General features: G+C 51.5%; 2 protein-coding genes across 9 annotated transcripts in view; both read left to right on the top strand.

Moving 5' to 3' along the window:
* The window catches only part of FXYD7 (FXYD domain containing ion transport regulator 7), a 12,261-nt gene extending 10,966 nt beyond the window's left edge, over window positions 1-1,295 (top strand). For both annotated transcript variants that reach the window (XM_017504183.2, XM_017504182.2), the window contains exon 6: window positions 883-1,295. In XM_017504183.2, the coding sequence (XP_017359672.1) occupies window positions 883-905 (23 nt within the window). In that variant the 3' untranslated portion in view covers window positions 906-1,295. The remainder of the gene's footprint in view (window positions 1-882) is intronic.
* Window positions 1,296-1,674: 379 nt separating this feature from the next.
* FXYD5 (FXYD domain containing ion transport regulator 5) lies at window positions 1,675-18,156 on the top strand. 7 transcript variants are annotated; one of them, XM_017504166.2, is made up of 9 exons: window positions 1,675-1,797; window positions 2,522-2,582; window positions 4,364-4,444; window positions 5,281-5,337; window positions 7,712-7,804; window positions 11,467-11,556; window positions 13,453-13,482; window positions 13,563-13,637; window positions 17,840-18,155. In XM_017504166.2, the coding sequence occupies exons 2-9, from the start codon at window positions 2,522-2,524 to the stop codon at window positions 17,887-17,889; spliced, it is 537 nt and encodes a 178-aa protein (XP_017359655.2). In that variant the 5' UTR covers window positions 1,675-1,797; the 3' UTR covers window positions 17,890-18,155. The 7 variants fall into 7 exon arrangements, with proteins under 7 accessions (XP_017359655.2, XP_017359647.1, XP_037585779.1 ...); XM_017504158.2 differs by having other exon boundaries at window positions 13,453-13,637; window positions 17,840-18,156; XM_037729851.1 differs by lacking the exon at window positions 17,840-18,155 and having other exon boundaries at window positions 13,563-14,951.
* Window positions 18,157-19,171: the final 1,015 nt, after the last annotated feature.

Below are 19,171 nucleotides of genomic sequence, written 5' to 3'. Positions count from 1 at the left end.
TGTGAAATTTGTTTCATTTTTTTTTTTTTGAGCACCTACTATGTGCTCAAGATATTCTGTGCACAGAGTCTTGCTCTGTCGCCCAGGCTGAAGTGCAGTGGCACAATCTCAGCTCACTACAACCTCTGCATCCCAGGTTCAAGCGATTCTCTTGCCTCAGCCTCCCAAGTAGCTAAGACTATAGGCATACACCACCACACCCGGCTAATTTTTATTTTATTTTTTGAGACAGAGTCTTGCTCTGTCACCCAGGCTGGAGTGCAGTGGCACAATCTTGGCTCACTGCAAACTCTGCCTCCTGGGTTCAAGGAATTCTCCTGCCTCAGCCTCCTGAGCCTCCCCACCTGATCTGTTTCATGTTTATTTAATGAGATATAAAACATGAGCAGGGCACTTATGGATGCCTGGGCCAGTGTGTGTGGTGGCCTTGGTACCTGGGGCACAGCTGAAGACTTTGCACAAGTTTCTGGCCTGTCCCAGGTGAATGATGGTCTGGAGTGGGTGGGAATGGGGGGACTTATGTGGTATCCAAATGTTCAGGACAGGGAGTGTAGGAAAGGGGTGGGGGTGTAGGAGGAGACTGGGGATGTGGAAGGGGACTCCCTTTCTGGCAGGGTACAGCCCAAAAAGCCCGGGTTGGGTCTGGGGACACCAGCCCCATGGCAGGTGTGTTTCTCTCCGTGGCAGCAGCCACGAGGTGTCCCCAAGGGAACCAGACATTAGAATGTGGGGGGCAAGATGGCTCCTCAGTGTTAGCTCAGGGGTGACAGTCCCTGGGGGTCACCTGGCTTCAATGGTGAGGGGGAATGGAGCGCCAACGAGCTGTGGGGAGGGAGGCAGTTTCCCGTCTCGGGTGGCTCATGCAACCCCCTCTCTCCCCAGCCCCTGGCGGCGGCGGCGTGTAACACCTGCCCGAGGAACCTCCGCTGCCGACCCTGCCTGAGTGCGGGAGCCTGAGGACCGGGTGGAGGCGGTGGGGACCCAGCCGCGCGCCGGGAGCGCTCCCCGGAATGAGCCGCCCCACCCACCCCAAGGCCGGAGCCGCTGCACCCCGCTGTCCCTCCCCAGGCCTTGGCAATGACGACCCCCCAAAGAGCCAGCCCATCTGCACCCCAGACCCGGGGCCTCAGGCCTCCAGCTCCCGGGATCCGGGAGTCCACCCCGCCCCAGCGCCCCCAGCATCCCCGTGTATGGCCCCCCTGCGCCTCCTTGTCTCCTCCCCGAAGATCCGTCCCCCTGGCCCCTCGGTGTCCATGTCTTGAGCTTAATAAATGTGCATTTGGTTTTTTCCCCTGTTCTGTCTGTGTGTTCTCATCTGTGGGGCACGGTGGGGGCAGGGGTGCAGAACGGAACCTGGGGTGGCTCTCCCTTGCGTGCCCGGGGTTGCCCCCTCCTCCTTCCCCTCTCCCAGTGCCCCGAGTTGCCCCCTCCAGTCCCTTCTTCCTCAACACCTCCGGATTCGTCCTTTCCCTTCCTCCAGCGACCCCAGAGTAGACCCCTCCCCTTTCTCCCTCTGCTCTCTCAGAGGCGCCCACTCACCTCAGCCCTGCATGCCCCATCCCCGTCCTCCCCCTCCCCCACCGCGAAGCCCTCACCCCTGGCCCCCGTCGCCCTCTGCGTCTCCCCCTCCTGCTCCCACCCGGGCTCTGAAGTCAGGAAACCCAAGAGGAAATGACTGAGCCCGTCTGGGTCCCCGCCCGCGCGCGCTCCCCTGGCCACACCCTCCGCCTGGACGCAGCAGCCACCGCCGCGTCCCTCACCCCACGAGGCTGCCGGCTCGGGACCCCCAGCTCCGATGTAAGTCCCTGTCGCGCGCCGCCTCCGTCCGCCGCCCCTCTGCCCAGGGGCGGGCTCAGGTGGGCAGGGGTCGGGCCCCCTCCGCGCCTCTCCGCCCCTGTCCACGCCCACATCTCTCTGCCTCCTCTCCTGGGTTGCAGTGGGCCGCTCTGCCTCGCTCCCCCCAGCCTGCCTCAGTCTTCCCAGCTCTCCGCCACCCCCCTCGGACCAGTGCCTCGTCTCCCCAGCGCGCCATCCCTGCAAGGCGGCCCCGGACACCAGCTCACTTTTTCCCCTGAGCGCAGGAGGCGTTACTCACTCTTCCTCCTTCCCCTCCGCGCCGACTCCTGGGCTCCGGGCCCCGGGGGGAGGGAAGAGGTCTCTTATCTACTCGCTGCCCCAGCCCCCTCCTTGTGTCTGTCCCAGTGAGGGGTAAGTGCGGCGGGAGGCGCCGGGAGGTGCTGCAGGAGGCCCCGCCGGCCCTTGCAGCTGCTGGGAGCCCCCTTTATCTGATGCTTCTTGTTTTCTTTGGGGACATGCAGAGGAAGGAAGCAGGGTGACGGTTAGGTATCTCCACCACTGAGACCCTCCCCCTGCCCCTGACGCCAGCCGTCAACCCTGGTAGGGGGTCCTGGAAGCCAGAGGTGTTTGCTCAGGGCAGGGAAGGGGCTGCAGGGTCCCTGGGGCGGCCCCAGGTCCGCCTCACTGACATCATGGCTGACCCCACCATCACCTGGTCCCACAGATGTCGCCCTCTGGTCGCCTGTGTCTTCTCACCATCGTTGGCCTGATTCTCCCCACCAGAGGTAAGACCCATCTCTGGCCTCCACCGTGCCCCAGAGCCCCACGACAGGCCGGACCTCCGTGTGCTGCGGGGTGGGTGGCTGGCTGGCGAGTGTGGATGCTCTGTCCCTCCCCGTCACCCTCCCGCTGAGCCGGCACCAGGAAGTGGGGATTCCCATGGCGGGGCGACGTTACACCCTCTTTGGACACCTCAGATCCCGGTGGCTGCTTCCAGTGAGTCTAGCCAGGGCCTGTCCTGCTGAGCATCCTCCAATTTCACCTCCACGAAGAACTCGCTGAGTTTGATTTGGCCAGAAGATTGGTGTCGGTTTTCTACTCAGCAGCCAGGAAACCTGGGCTCTCAGAAAAGCAGATCGCTGGGTTCCCAGGCATCAGACAGTTAGGCAAAGCGGTTGAGCTGGGGTTAGTCCAAAGAGTTGACGGCAGCCGCTGGGGGCCATTGCACATGCTTTCTGCATGGCAGGTGTGGGTGCGTTAGCTCGGTTAGGCTTTGCCTCTGTCAGTCAGTCACGTCTGTTGTCATGCCCATTTTACTGATGAGGAAACTGAGGTTCAGCAAAGGGAAGTGCCCTGTGTCAGAGGCCAATGGGTGGAGGAGCTGGGAAAACAACTGTCCTTCCTGCCCCCAGAACCCAGAGTGTGCACCCCACTAACGCGCCCCTCATTTCTCCATAAAATGAGTTTTGTGCACTCATTCAATATTTATTGAGTACCTGCTATGTGCCAGATATTCTGTGCACTGGGGAAACAGCAGTGAATAAAACAAGAGGTTACCCTCCAGCAGGGAGAGACAAGTTAGTAAATTATACCTTGTGCTAGGAGGGGATACGTGCTTGCGGAAAAGTAGAGGTAATGGGGATTGTTTCAACTGGGTGGTCAGGGAGGGCCTCACTGAGGAGGTGACTTTTGGACCAACAAACACTTGGAGGAGATGAGGGAGTGGGCCTTGCAGGTGTGTGTGGGCTGAGTGTTGACTGGTGTGTCTGAAGAATAGCAGGCAGGTGGGGTGGCTGGGTTGGGACCAAAAGGGGCAGAGAAGGGGCAGAGTGGGATGACAGAGAAGAGAGAAGTGGCAGGGGCCAGATGGAGGGAGACTTATGGGCCACACTAGGGCTTTGCTTTTACGTGGAGTGTGGTGCCGCCAGGGCAGGGCTCTGAGCCAGGTGGGCCCCAGCCAAACTCAGGTGTTCCCAGGCTCCCTCTGGCTGCAGATGGGAACAGGCTATGGAGGCAGGGACCGGAGCAGGGAGGCCAGGGAGGAGGCTGCTGGGACGTCCAGGCTGGAGGGGACGGAGGCAGGGCCAGGGCGGGGGCAGTGGAGGTATCCAGGACTGACTACCTGGAAAGCACTGTGGGAGGCCCTTCCCCTGCTCCGTGTCCTTTTACCCTATCTAGCCCTGTGAAATAGATTCAGTTATCATCCCTGCTTTGCAGCTGAGGCAACTGATTCCCAGAAAGAACTTCACTTGTTCCTGGTCACACAGCAAGGAAGTTGTTGGGGCCAGGATTTGAAACCAGGGACCTGGCTGACCCTAGCACCTGGGCTCGCTAGACTAAACTGCCTCTCCCGTTCCACAGGGGTGGGCTGGAGGGGGCCTAGAAGAAGAGTTCTCGGGCATTAGCATAGCTGAAAACACTTCCAGAATTACCGATTGATACAGCCAAAGCTGAGCAATTCCACCAGCAGACAGGACCCCCAACGTTTCACCAGGGAGGGGAGGGTGGAGGTGGTGGGAAGAGGAGGACCAGGCTCCCTCCCAACTTCTCATCCTTGATTCCCCAGGACAGACGCCGAAGGAGCCCACATCCATTTCTTCAGCAGACCCAAATATCGTGGATTTTCAGGTTCTGACCCCAGCCCCAGGTAAGGAAAGAGGGACACTTCTATCAAGATCCTATCATTGCAAATAACAACAGCAACACAAATCCCAAACTTGGACCAAACAAGGGAATTTATGGATTTATGTAACAAAAAAGGATAGGTACCGACCTTCAGGCATGGCTTGATCTAGGTGCTCAAATGTTGCTATCAGGAACCTCTTTCTACCCCTTGGTTCTGTTTTTCTGTGTTGGTTTCATTTTCAGGCAGAGTCTCCTCTCATGCGCCTTGAAGTCTGGGGCTTTCATCCTGACTGCTAAGAATCCCAGCAAGAGACTTTCCCTTCCCCAGTTCAGCTAATGTCCCAGAACTGAGTTGTCTTTGGCCAGGCTCAGGTCGTATCCCTGAGCTGACCACTGTGGCCACAGGCATAGAAAGCTGATTGCCCAGGCCTGGGTCCCAGGCCCAACCTCCACCAGGGCTGGTATCCGCCTCGCTGAATAAAGTGGACCAAGAGTCAGGGAATGATGGTCCTTAAAGAAAGTTCTGGGGGCTGTTATCAGAGCAGGTGCATTGGGAAGCTGAGTTAAACATGTTTTTTTTAGGCAGCACTTCTCAGAGTCTTGAGAAAGCTAGGTTGCAGCCAGCATCCCAAAGAAGGAGCTGTAGTGACATCTGTGGGACGTGAGGTCCTGAAGCACCCTCACTTCAGGTATATGGGTCGCACATTTCAGCAGTTAGCAAATGGCTGGATTAGTTAAGCCATTTCTATGACATTAAAGTTGAGATGCTATGGGAGTCTCTGGTGCCTCCATTCATACACCTTGTCCACTTCTCTCTCTTTCCTTTTCTTTCCCTGACCCCCTGTTTCTGGACTCCAGATGCAATCTACCCAGAAGCCCAGCCCACCCCTCCAATCCCTACCCGGCCTGCTGGTGGTGAGTAGCGCAGGAGCAGGTGTTGGGGGCGGACAAGGGCGGACAAAGTTCCCCTCTTCCTCTGACACTCTAGGTCTTTGGTTACCCGCTTCAGTCCCTACCCCCAGCTCTGAATGCCCTCGTTCACTTTGGGCAGGGCAGCCAGCCAACTCTATTCAATACTTTTTTAAAAAATCAAAACACTTTTGAAATTGTGAAATTAACATGCAGATAGAAAAACACAAAACCCATAAATTTACAAGATAATGACTTACTCTAAATTGAATGCCTATGTAACTACCAACCAGGTCAAGGAGCAGAGCTTCGCAAACACCCCCAGAAAGTTTCTGTGTGCCAGTCACATTTCTTTCTTTTATCTTTTTCTCTGATCTCTTTTTTGAATTTTTTGAGTAATTTTTGAATGTTTTCTTGGAGAATAATTCAAAAAGTGCTCCCAGCCAGGGGCGGTGGTTTACGCCTATAATCCCAGCACTTTAGGGAGGTCAAGGGGGGCAGATCGCTTGAGCTCAGGAGTTGCAGGCCAGCCTGGGCAAAACAGTGAGACCCCATCTTTACAAAAAATACAAAAATTAGCTGGATACATTGGCACACTCCTGTAGTCCCAGCTACTCGGAAGGCTGAGATGGGAGAATCACTTGAGCCGGGAGGCAGAGGTTGCACTGAGCCGAGATCTCGCCACTGCACACCAGCCTGGGCAACAGAGCAAGACGCTGTCTCAAAAAAAAAAAAAAAAAATAGAAAAATTGCTCCCTAGTTTTTTCAATCGGTGTTTAATGACACAGTGGTATGTAAACACATTCTATCTGGAAAGAATAAAACGATTGTAGGCAAAACTAAATCCCTTTGTCACCTCCCCTCTGCAATCCTCGTTCTCTCCCTCTGTCTCTGAGAGGTCCCTACTGTGAACACTGAAGTAGTTCCCCAATTATACCATCCCATGTATGTTACCTGGCGGAAGCACACCGGCTGTGTGCCGTGTATGTGTGTGAGCTCAAGGGCATGGTATGCTGGTCCTGCAACTCACTTTGTTTCTTCATGCAGTGGTATGTTTGAAATTCTTCTTACGTTACTGTATAAAGACTCTTTTTGTTTTCTCTGCTGCCTAGTATTCCACAAGGTGCCCATGTCACAGCTCCTGTAGTCACACACTTCTTGATGAACATGTTGGTTGTTTCTAGCTTTTTCTATCTACACACAGCTCCACGATGAGCAATCTTGTCCCTTCCCCCTTGAGCAAACACACTTAGAATATGTACTGACTATGTGCTGGTGATGTTTCTAAATATTTCACGTATGTTAACTCATTCAACCTTCACACAAACCCTCAGAGGCAGAAACTACCATTATCTTCATTTTATACAGACAAGGAAACAGAGGCTCTGATTAACTTGTTCAAGGTCTCACAGCAAGTCAGGGACGCAGCTGGAATCGAAGACCAGGAACCTGGCACCAGAGCCTGTGCTTTTATCCCAGATAGTACAGGGCAAAGGACATGAACATTTAATTGTTTTAAAAGTTGCCCTCCTGCTGCCTGGGCGGGGTGGCTCATGCCCGTCATCCCAGCACTTTGGGAGGCAGAGGCGGGTGGATCACTTGAGCCCAGGAGTTTCAGACCAGCCTGGGCAACATGGCAACACCTATCCTCTACGGAAAGTACAAAAAGATTAGCTAGGCATAGTGGCACGTGCCTGTAGTCCCAGCCACTTGGGAGGCTAAGGCAGGAGAATCACTTGAACCCAGGAGTTCGAGGCTGCAGTGAGCTATGATTGCACCACTGCACTTCAGCTCAAGCCATAGAGTGAGACCCTGTCTTAAATATAAATAAATAAAAGTAAAAATAAAAGTTGCCCTCCCTAATGGCTGTACCCATTTCCTCACTCACCACCAGCAGTATGTGGGAGCGTGTCCCCCTTCCGACCCCCACTGTGACACTTGCTATATTGATGTCTTTGGGTTTTGCCAGCCTGTTGGAGGGAGATGCCCTCTTGCTGTTCTATGGAACCGCCTGTGCCTGATTCACTGTTTTCTTTTTTTTTTTTTTGAGACGGAGTTTCGCTCTTATTACCCAGGCTGGAGTGCAATGGCGCGATCTCGGCTCATCGCAACCTCCGTCTCCTGGGTTCAGGCAGTTCTGCCTCAGCCTCCTGAGTAGCTGGGACTACAGGCACGCACCACCACGCCCAGCTGATTTTTTGTATTTTTAGTAGAGACGGGGTTTCACCATGTTGACCAGGATGGTCTCGATCTCTTGACCTCGTGATCCACCCGCCTCGGCCTCCCAAAGTGCTGGGATTACAGGCGTGAGCCACCGTGCCCGGCCTCCCTGATTCACTGTTTTCTTATCCTTCCTTCCTTGCTCTTCTGACCTGAACAGAAACACCACAACCCCAGACCCAGACCCCGCAACCTACAGGAATGGATGAGCCTCTAGTGACAGATCCAGAGATACCCAGAAGCACCAAAGCAGGTAGAACGTGGGGCTGACAGCAGCAGCCTCTGGTTTTTGTTTAATTCTCTATATAGGTCAACATTTCCCTCAGTACGTTTCTCAGCGCACCTGTTTGGGGAATTGTTAATACATTTTTAAAAAGGAAAGTGTTGGTTTGTGGTGAAAGGTATTTGGGGAACGCTGAGTTAAAGTTAACCACGTTTCTTTATAGCAGGACTTCCAAGAGTCTTGATTAAGCTAATTTGCAGCAAAGAATCCCCAAGGGGCAGCATGCAATGTACAGTGTTTCCCTAACTGATGGGCTTCGGAGTTTTCTTTCCGTCAGTTCTCCTCAGAGGGTTGGTGCCATGAAATGTGCCTGTGGATATTGTAAATCTCCTTAATGTTAGAACAGGAGCTTTTCAGTTGCAAAATATAGAAACTTCACCTTAAACACACACACACACACATGACTGATTGGCTATGTAAGTTCTGGAAAGTCCAGAAGTAGGCAACTTCAGGCATAGCTGGATCAAGGAGCTTAAGCTTTGTTCCCTCTCTTGGTTCTGTTGTCTTCATTCTCAGCTAACTTTTCCCCTGTAATGGCAGAGGTGCATAGCTCTAACTTTAGGTCACATATCTGGTGGCTAAAGAACAAAATATTTCCCATTATTTCTAGCCTGAGCCCTAGAATTGACTCTCATTGGCAGCTGGAGTCACATGCTCATGTCTGAACCAATGAGAGCCTGAGAAATGAGCTGCTCTCATTGGTCAGGCCTGAGTCTTGTGCCCCACCCTGGGGCTTAAGAAGAGGCTCAGCCAGGCATGCCTGAACCACATAGAGCAAGAGTCAGGGAAAAGGGGATTTTCCTCTGGACAAGTGAGTTAGTATTACCAGAGGTGTGGGAAGGGAGACTGAGCTAAGATAAGGCAACAGATCCCCTCTAATGCCTGTGTGATGATCCTTATCTGAGGGACATCCCTCCCATTGGAAAGTATTGTAGCGTAGGTCACTCCCAGGCTGAGAGACATGTACAGTTGTGCAGACTGGGCACTGAACAAGAGCGCCATCTCTCAGGCCATGCCATTCCCCGTGTGGGTCTTTATAATTGTTCTAGATTTCTAGTGATAGCAGTAAAGCTCTTATTTTTTTTCTATTTATTTATTTATTTATTTATTTATTTTTTTGAGATGGAGTTTCGCTCTTGTTGCCCAGGCTGGAGTGCAATGGCGCGATCTCGGCTCACCGCAACCTCCGCCTCCTGGGTTCAGGCAATTCTCCTGCCTCAGCCTCCTGAGTAGCTGGGACTACAGGCACGCGCCACCATGCCCAGCTAATTTTTTGTATTTTTAGTAGAGACGGGGTTTCACCATGTTGACCAGGATGGTCTCGATCTCTTGACCTCGTGATCCACCCGCCTCGGCCTCCCAAAGTGCTGGGATTACAGGCTTGAGCCACCGCACCGGGCGTCTAAAGCTCTTATTTTTACGGAATCTGTCTATTAAAACAATTCTACAACAGATGGAAATAAAGTGCCTTGTAGAAGGGAACTTTTCTATTTTGTCCAAAAGTGCACCTGTGGGGCCGTGTCCACACTTCTCAATTGATAAAGCGTTCTCACACCTCTGCATTAATTTACTGAGTCTTTGCTGACCTGAGTTGCTCTATGTATTTGGTCCATGTTCCTGGATAGATGTGACAGAAATTCATCAGGGACAAATGGCTGTCACTGCTGAGCCTCTGGGTTGCCTAGAGGCTGGGCATGAAAGCCCCCAGGCCTCTCTTCCTCCTCTATCTTTGCTTCTCTTCCACCTAGGCAGGAAATGGCTCATGTCACCTCCTCGCTCAAAGCTTCCAGGCCTCACCTAGGGTTTTAATCTGCTTGAGGTGCCGTAACGATACCACAGACTGGTGGCTTAAACAACAGGAATTCATTTCTCCCAGTTCTGGAGATGGGAAGTCCAAGATCAGGGTGCCAGCAGGGTGTGTCTGGTGAGGGCTCGGCTTGGGTCACAGACAGCCACGCTCTTGCTCTGTCTTCACCGTGTCCTCTCCACGTGTGAGTGGGCTTGTGAGCTTGAAAGCGAGCTTTCTGGTGTCTTCTTAAAAGGGTACTAGTCCCATCATGAGGATTCCATCCTCATGATCTGATCTAACCCTAATTACCTCCCAGAGGCCGTCGCTCCAAATACCATCACATTAGGGCTTCGGGCTTCAACATACGGAATTTGGTGGGGCAGATAGAATTCAGTCAATAGTACCTAGCTGTCAGTCATTATCCCTACTTGGAATTTGAAAGGTCTCAGGGAAGGACCAGACTGGGGTCACATGCTTCCTTCTGTAGCCTGGGCTATAACTGGGAAGAGAAGGCAGTCTCCCCCGACTCTCCGCCAAGGAAAGGAGGAGCCGTTCCAGGAGGAAGGAGTGCTGAGCAGGCAATAAGAGCAATGGCTGACTTTTGCTGAGAGTTTATTCATGCTGGGCATTGCGCTAAGCTCTTGTGTATTAAGTCATTTGATGCTCGTGATCACCCTGTGTGGTGGAAACTCTCATTACTCCCATCCCACCGGAAAAGGAACTGAGACCCAGAGAGGTTACTCAGCTTGCCTTAGACCATGCAGCCGAGTGGCAGAACCGGAATTTGAGTCCAGACTGTCTCGCCCCAGGGTGCATGAGCACCAGACACCAGCATGGCTGTCCTTCGCACTCCTGTGGTCTCTGCGTCTTTGTCTCTGCCGTTGATCTGGCTTATACCTTCCTCTGGGCGATGCATTCCTGGAACATCTTGTAATCCTTGGCTGCCAGTTCCTATTTAGGGTGTGGGGCACTGAGATCGTTCCCGGGAACTTGGGTTTCATGAGGGAGCTTCTCTGCCTGCTGGCTTCTCGTGGAGGCTTCAGATGTGGTGTGGGGGCATTTCTCAGTGCCGGGGGGAAGGCCTTTTCTTTGGTGGTATTGATTTTTTTTTTTTTTCAAGAGAAAAACCCTTTGGTATTTTTGGTCTGGGGGCAGAGGTGATATTCAGAATAGTTTGTTGTTGCTGTTGTTTTTGAGATGGAGTCTCGCTCTGTCGCCCAGACTGGAGTGCAGTGGCAGAATCTTGGCTCTTTGCAAACTCCACCTCCCGAGTTCAGGCAGTTCTCCTGCCCCAGCCTCCCGAGCACCTGGGAAAACAGGCGTGTGCCACCACGACTGGCTAATTTTTGTATTTTTAGTAGAGACAGGGTTTCACCATGTTGGTCAGGCTGCTCTTGAACTCCTGGCCTCAGGTCATCTGCCCACCTCGGACTCCCAAAGTGCTGGGATTACAGGCATGAGCCACTGCACCTGGCCAATATTCAGAATGTTTTATGAGTATTTCCAGGCCAGGTAGGCAGGCCAGAGTCCTTGGCAGGCATTGCCTTTTAGTTCCTTTATCTCTTGAATTATAGGGTGGGCCAGGAGGTCCTAGGAGAGGGGTCAGGAGTCCCTGGGGGATTGAGGCAGATGGTGGTAAGCAGGGAGTACATGCTTATTTCAGCATTTCAAGGCCTGCCATTACTTATTACCTCTAGGTATGGAGTAAGGGGGACACCTGACCTTGCACACCAGCTATGTAGATGTGGGAGAGGGGTTTCTTCCAGATGCAGACTCTGAGTAATAACCATTGTTTTTGCCTCCATGGCTCACTCCTGCCCTCCACCGATCTGGCCACTCTCAGCTCATCCCACCAAAGGTACCACGACGCTCTCTGAGAGACCATCCCCAAGAACAGACGTCCAGACACACCCCCAGACCGTCAAGCCATCTGGTCAGTATCTGCCTCCCCAGACTGGAAGCAGGCTATTTTCTGTTCACTGTGTATTTCCAGCACCTGGAATGCAGCTCAGCACAGAATAGTTCTCAGTAAACACGTGCTGGGAAAGTAAATGACTTCAGGCCTGGCAGAGGGTGGGCATATGATAAATGTCCAAATAGACAAATGAAGGTGTAAATTATTGCTGCAGACAAACCACCTAAAAACTCAGTGGCTTAAAAGGATAACAATTTATTTAGCTTTCATTTCTGCTATTTGGAAATCTAGGCTGTGCTTAGCTGGCTGGTTCTTCTGGTTTCAGCTGGACTTACTCATGCATCTGAGATCAGTTGTGGGTCAGCAGGGAGCTCTGTTTCTAGAGGGAATTTGATTCTTTCCCTGGTGGTCTTATCCTCCACTTCCTGCCCAGTCAACCCCCAATGAATGAATGGAAATGATATGCCCATGGGTCATATAGAGAGCCCATTCATCCATTCCTTCAACAAATATTCACTGAGTAACTGTTGTGTGCTAGGCTAGGCTCTAGGGGACAGAGATACAATGGTGAACAAGTCCGACAAAATATCTGCCCTCATGGAATGAATATTCTAGTGGTAAGAGGAATATAACTAGTAATAATCATCATAATTGTATATCAGTTGATTTTAAGTTGCTATCAAGAAAAATAAAGTAGGGTTAGAGAGTGATTGGGGAGTACAGGTTGAATATTCCGTATCCAAAATGCTTTGGACCAGGAAGCTTTTAGATTTCAGATTTTAGAATAGTTGCATTATGCTTACCAGTTCAGCATTCTTGACCCAAAAATCTGAAGTCCAAAATGTTCCAATGGGCATTTCCTTTCAATGTCACGTCAGACTGTTACTGGAAATGGGTCCTAATCCAGACCCCAGGAAAGGGCTGTTGGATCTTGCACAAGAAAGAATTCAGAGTGAGTCCATAGAGTTTATTAAGAAAGTAAAGGAATAAAGAATGGTGACTCCATAGGCAGAGAAGCCCCAAGGGCTGCTGGTTGCCTATTTTTATGGTTGTTTCTTTTATAGGGTGGATTATTCATGAGTTTTCTGGGAAAGGGGTGGGCAACTCCTGGAACTGAGGGTTCCTCTCCTTTTTATACCATATAGGGTAACTTCCTGACATTGCCATGGCATTTGTAAACTGTCATGGCGCTGGTGGGAGTGCCTTTTAGCCTGCTAATGTATTATTATAACTAGTGTATAATGAGCTGTGAGGATGACCAGAGGTCACTCTCACTGCCCTCTTGGTTTTGGTGGGTTTTAACTGGCTTCTTTACTGCAAACTGTTTTCTCAGCAAGGCCTTTATGACCTGTATCTTGTGCTGACCTCCTGTCTCATCCTGTGACTAACAATGTCTAACCTCTGGGGAATGCAGCCCAGTAGGTCTCAGCCTTATTTTACCCAGCCACTGCTCAAGATGGAGTTGCTCTGGTTCAAACACCTCTGAAATGATGTCAGAAAGTTTCAGACTTGGAACATTTTGGATTTTGGATTTGAAGATTAGGGATAGTCAATGTGTATTTCATATACAAAACCAGGGAGGACCCCACTGGGAAGGGAGTGAAGGAGGGAGCCATGCAGACGTCTAGGGAAGGTGTGTTCCAGATAGAGGAGATAGCCAGGCACGAAGGCCATGAGGCGAGAAGGTGCTGCATGTTCAATAGAAGGGAGGCCGGTAGGAATGGAGTGCAGGGAGTGAGGGGTAGGGGAGGAAATTAGATTAGAGGGATAATGGGAGCCAGACTGTGTGCCATGGTGAGGACTTTGGGTTTTGTTCTAAGGGTACCCAGGTGTCCCCTTTTCCTGGCTGCCATTCACGCATTCACTTCCCCAACCTTTGCTGAACCCTGACTTGCTCCTTGTCTGCCTCTCCAGGTTCTCATGAGGACGACCCCTTTTTCTATGGTAAGTTATCCATGGGAAGATGTTGGGGAAGGAAAAGTGAAGGCCCCTCTGACTGTATCCCTCCATTTTTCTCTCTGCAGATGAACACACCCTCCGGAAACGGGGACTGTTGGTCGCAGCTGTGCTGTTCATCACAGGCATCATCATCCTCACCAGTGAGAACTGGAGTTGGGTGGGAAGGGCACCAAGACCGGGAGAGGATGGCTTGCACTATGACTGAGGGCTGGGTTCTCAAAGGCCTCTGGGCAATTTTGTTTTAAATGAGGTATCTATTAGCTGGGTATCCATACAAACCACCACAGAATTCAGTGGTTTAAAATGATGACCATTTACTGAGCTCTCAAGACCACAGTTTGGAAATGTAGGCTGGGCTCAGCTGGGTGGTTCTTCTGTTTGCAACTGGATTTACTCTTGCATCTGAGTTCATTTGTGCGTCAGCAGGAAACTTTCTGGAGCACTTTGGCTCTTTGCTGCATCATCTTATCTTTCACTAAGCTAGCCTGGACTTGTTCACATGGTGGTGGTGGCAGCGGGGGTCTAAGAGAGAGAGAAAGTGAATGCATTCAGGCTCAGAACTGGCCATTATCCCTTCTGCCTCATTCCATAGGTCAAAGCAAGTCATGAGGCCAGGCTTCATTCAAGGAAATAGACTCCCCCTCTTGATGGGAAGACAGACAAGTCACATGGCAAGGGACGTGGATACTGACAGGGAGGAGTAGAGACTAAGGGCGGTTTGACAGTCAGCATACCACCCCAGCAGTCACAAACTCACTGCACCCAGGCCTGCCAGGGAACAAGGGCTGAATAAGGATGTGTGGGGAGGAGACAACTGAGGATTAGATGCCTCATGGAACAACCCCACCCACTCAATCTAGCAAGAAAGGGGCTTGGAGCAGTCAGAGTAACTACTCTTTTTAAGAGCTTAATGTTTCTGTAAAATCTTTTGGTACTCAAATGTTGACAGCTGTGTCGATTAGGGTCATGGCAGGTGGCAGAAGGACCTGCAAAGGGTTAACTGGAGAACATTTAATAGAGTGATGTCTCGGGAGGTACAGGCAGGGTAATTAGGTGGTGCAGTGTCCTATGACTAGCAAGGATGGGGATCTGGTATCCCCCAGCCTGAGGGGCGAGAGGAGGCACTGGCTTTGCAGGGGGCCTGGCGAGAGATGGAACTGGAGCTGGGGCCGCTGGAAGGAGCTGTGGCCTCAGAAAGAGGGTTCCAGCCACTGCCTCACTGGTGACCAAACCAGAAGGGAGCAGGGGCTGTGGGGATCAGATACCTAAACCTCCCTCTCCTCCCACCCCCCTGTCCCCTGCCGATGCTGAACTAGAGGGCAAGGGCCCCACAGCCCAATGCAGGGAGGGGAAGCTGTGGGGGGAAGGCAGAATAACAAGCAGAGAAACTAATTTTTTTTTAAAGGTTTAAAAAATGTTGTGGTTGAAATAAAACACAAGCTGTCAGTTAATCTGTATAACTGATGCCAAGTTTCATTACCTCTTGTCCAACTTCCTCATCAAGAAAATGAGCATAGCTACTTTTTTTTTTTTGCTGCGTTAAGGGAAGAGGCAGAATTCTAATAACCATAAAATATGATTCCTACTGTGTGTCTGATCCTCACTGAATCTGAGAGTCAGGCACTGTTGCCTCAGTCATGAAACATGTGTGTGTTGATCCTGACTTTGTGCCAGGCCCTATTCTCACCCCAGTGGGTAAGTTAAGGCTTGGAGAGTTAAGGAGTTTGCCTAAAGTCACACAGCACATAAGAGTCAGTGAATTCATTCGCTGGCAAGGCATGGTGGCTCACTCCTGTAATCCCAGCACTTTGGGAGGCTAAGGTGGGAGGATGGCTTGAGCCCAGGACTTCAAGACTATCCTGGGCAAAATAGCAAGACCCTGTCTCTACAAAAATATATATTTTTTTGAGATGAAGTCTCACTCTTTTGCCCAGGCTGGAGTGAAATGGTGCGATATTGGCTCACTACAACCTCCGCCTCCCAGGTTCAAGCGATTCTCCTGCCTCAGCCATCTGAGTAGCTGGGATTATGAGCATGAGCCACCACACTCAGCTAATTTTTTTATATTTTTAGTAGAGACGGCGTGTCACTGTGTTGGTCAGCCTGGTCTTGAACTCCTGACCTTGTGATCTACCCACCTTGGCCTCCCAAATTGCTGAGTGCTGGGATTACAGGGTGAGCCACAATGCCCGGCCTCTTTTTTTTTTTTAATTAAAAAAATTTATCTGGCCGGGCACAGTGGCTCATGCCTATAACCCCAGCACTTTGGGAGGCCAAGGCCAGCAGATCACAAGATCAGCAGATTGAGACCATTCTGGTCAACACGGTGAAACCCTGTCTCTACTAAAAATACAAAAAAATTAGCTGGATGTGGTGGCGAGTGCCTTTAATTCCAGCTACTCGGGAGGCTGAGGCAGGAGAATCACTTGAACTTGGGAGGTGGAGGTTGCACTGAGCTGAGATCACGCCGCTGCACTCCAGCCTGGGTGACAGGGCAAGACTCTGTCTCAAAAAAAAAAAAAGAATCAGTGAAGGATTGGACCCAGGTTTGTGTGAGAGCAGAGCCTGAACATTAGCTCTGGGGCCAAGTATTTTTCCAACAGCAAATATTTGTGGGTACCTACTCTGTGCCAAGCCTCTGCTGGGTGATGCTGGGGGCATGGTGGTGACAGGCAGCCCTGGTCCCTGTCCTCAGGACATCACATCTGGGTGGGAGAAGGTGATAAGCAAATAAACGATGAATGAGTGGACACAGAGGAAGATATTTGCCAAATAAAGCAGAGTGACTGGGAAGAGAGGGGTGGTAAGAGAAGCTCTCCCTGGAGTGGTGAAATTGGAATTGATTCCTGATGGTGAGAAGATGAATCGCCAGGTAGAGAGGGCAGCCAGTGCCAAGCCCTGGAAGCAGGAATGAGCTGAGCACATGGCAATAGCAGCGGAGGAGGCGAAGCAGCCAGGACAGAGTAGGCTGGGGCAGCGTAGAAGGAGACGGGGCCTGAGAACCGAGGGGGTGGAGGAGGCAAGGGCGGCAGGTTTTTCTTCTTTTTTTTTTTTTTTTTTTTGAGACAGAGTCTTACTATGTTGCCCAGGCTTGAATGCAATGGCACGATCTCAGCTCACTCCAACCTCCACTTCCCAGGTTCAGGCTATTCTCCTGCCTTAGCCTCCTGAGTAGCTGGGACTACAGGCACCCACCACCACCATGCTCGGCTAATTTTTGTATTTTTAGTAGAGATGGGGTTTCAACGTATTGGCCAGGCTGGTCTCAAACTCCTGACCTTGTGATCCTCACGCCTCAGCCTCCCAAAGTGCTGGGATTATAGGCACGAGCCACTGAACCCGCTGTCCCCTTGGCTTCTAAGGTCCCCCCTCCTGCCCACTTTGGACCAACCACAGATGGGTCTCTGGAGCCCATCTGTGTCCTCCTACCTCAAGGCCTTTGCACTGCTCTTCCCTCTGCCTGTAACGCCCTTCCTCCAGCTGTCTCCCTTACCATCTTCAGGCCTTTGCTCAAATGTCACCTTCTTGGCAGGGTACAGTGGCTCATGCCTGTAATCCCAGCCGTTTAGGAGGTTGAGGCAGGTGGATCCCTTGAGGCCAGGAGTTCGATGCCAGCTGGCCAACCTGGTTAAATCCCATCTCTACTAAAAATACAAACATTAGCTGGACGTGGTGGCACGTGCCTGTCATTCCAGCTACTCGGGAGGCTGAGGCATTAGAATCGCTTGAACCCAGGAGGTAGAGGTTGCACTGAGTCGAGATTGTGCCACTGCACTCCAGCCTGGGCGACACAGCAAGACTGCCTCAAAAAAAAAAAAAAAGTTATCTCCTTATTGAAGCCCCAGGAGCCATCCCTGTGAGGATAAGGCCAGCTCCTGGGCCTCCGTGCCTCCTCCTGGCCCTATTTCCCCTCGTAGGACTTAACACCATCCCACTTAGCACCTTTGTACATTTGACTGTGTTAGTTTTCTCCTTGTTGGTCTTTCCTCCTAGAAAGACAACTCTACCAGGGCAGGGATTTTTTTTCTTTGTCCTCAACTGTGTTCTTAGCGCTTGAATCGGTGCCTGGCACATAGTAGGTGCACAATAAATGCATGCTGAATGAGTAAGTGACATACAAAATAACAAGAGTTTCCAAAGGGCTCATCTGTGTTCCAGTGTGGGAAGCGCCTCTCGCAGGAACCCAACACCGGCTGTTCTCGGCATGTTTCTCCATCACCATTTATGGAGTTGCCTTTGAGCTCCCAAGGGGCAGGGTTGATCGACCTGGTTCCCCAGCCCCAGAACACACAAGAATCAATATAGCTCCAGCTTGTGACTGAACCATTTCCTTCACCCACAGGTGGCAAGTGCAGGCAGTTGTCCCAGTTATGCCGGAATTATTGCAGGTGAGTCCATCGGAAGCAGGGGCCGACAACCCGCTGGGCACCCTGAGACCGAGCCCCCTGTCGGTTCACCGTGCCCAGCCTCCTGCATCCCCTCGAAGAGCCCAGTCGGAGAGGGAAGACACAGACGATGGAGCTGGAGCCGGGGCTGCTGGTTCCGAGTCTCCTACCTCCCCTAACCCTGCCCACCCCGAAGGCTGCCTGGTGCCTGGGGGCTGTCCCTCAAGTTATCTCCTCTGTTCAGATGAAAAGTAAAGCACTGTGGTTCTTATCCTAGGGTCTCTGATCATTTGGGACAGGGGAGTAGAAAGAGGAGGCAGGGCTGCCTCAAGGAATAAAGAAAAGGCCAGACTCGGTGGCTCACACCGTTTTGGGAGGCTGAGGCAGGAGGATCACTTGAGGCCAGGAGTTCAAGACTAGTCTGGGCAACATAGTGAGACCTTGACTCTACAAAAAATAAAAATATCAGCGGGACATGGTGTTGCGTGCCTATAATCCCAGCTACTCAGGAGGCTGAGGCGGGAGAATTGCTTGAGCCCAGGAGGCTGAGACTGTGGGGAGCTGTGATTGCACAGCCATACTCCAGCCTGGGTGACAGAGTGAGATCTCATTTGTAAAAAAGAAAAATTTAAAAAGACAAAGCAGGGAATAAGGTGAAGGAAGCCAGTCCTCCAGTGTGGGGCAGACAGGATGGCGGTAGGTGGGTGCCAGGTGACTCTGGCCAGAGAGCAAGCCAGGGCTGGCTTCTGCCTGCAGGAATTAAATTCCTGGCTTACACAACAGGAATTTCTTTTCTTACAGTTCTGGAGGCTGGTAAATCCAAGAGCAAGAATCTGGGTGGTTTGCTTTCCTGGTGAGAGGTTTCTTGCCGGCTCGCAGATGGCCGCTTTCTTGCCGTGTCCTCATTTGGTAGAGAGAGAAAGAAAAATCTGTCATCTTTCTTCCTCTTCCATTATATTATATTATATTATATTATATTACATTATATTATATTATTTATTTATCTATTTAGAGATGGAGTTTCACTGTGTTGCCCAGGCTGGAGTGCAGTGGCACAATCTCGGCTTTCTGCAACCTCCGCCTCCCAGGTAGTCAACAGAGAAGGGCTCTGTGGTAACATTGATGAACCACAAATCAGTGGCATAAACATCTCCTTAACAAATGTGGAGAAGGCCGGGCGCGGTGGCTCAAGCCTGTAATCCCAGCACTTTGGGAGGCCGAGGCGGGTGGATCACGAGGTCAAGAGATCGAGACCATCCTGGTCAACATGGTGAAACCCCGTCTCTACT

Source organism: Cebus imitator, unplaced genomic scaffold (genome assembly GCF_001604975.1).
Source record: "Cebus imitator isolate Cc_AM_T3 unplaced genomic scaffold, Cebus_imitator-1.0 Scaffold318, whole genome shotgun sequence".
Lineage (NCBI taxonomy): Eukaryota > Metazoa > Chordata > Mammalia > Primates > Cebidae > Cebus > Cebus imitator.
The sequence above is the reverse complement of the archived record's forward strand: the minus strand, read 5'-3'. Positions and strand labels throughout refer to the sequence as shown.

What these genes read in the sequence shown, in the direction of transcription:
- FXYD5 (XM_017504158.2), top strand. Translation starts at nt 2,522, where the DNA reads ATGTCGCCCTCTGGTCGCCTGTGTCTTCTCACCATCGTTGGCCTGATT. An exon ending in CCTGATTCTCCCCACCAGAG is followed by an intron (nt 2,583 to 4,363) that starts GTAAGACCCATC and finishes TTGATTCCCCAG; the next exon opens with GACAGACGCCGAAGGAGCCC. An exon ending in GGTTCTGACCCCAGCCCCAG is followed by an intron (nt 4,445 to 5,280) that starts GTAAGGAAAGAG and finishes TCTGGACTCCAG; the next exon opens with ATGCAATCTACCCAGAAGCC.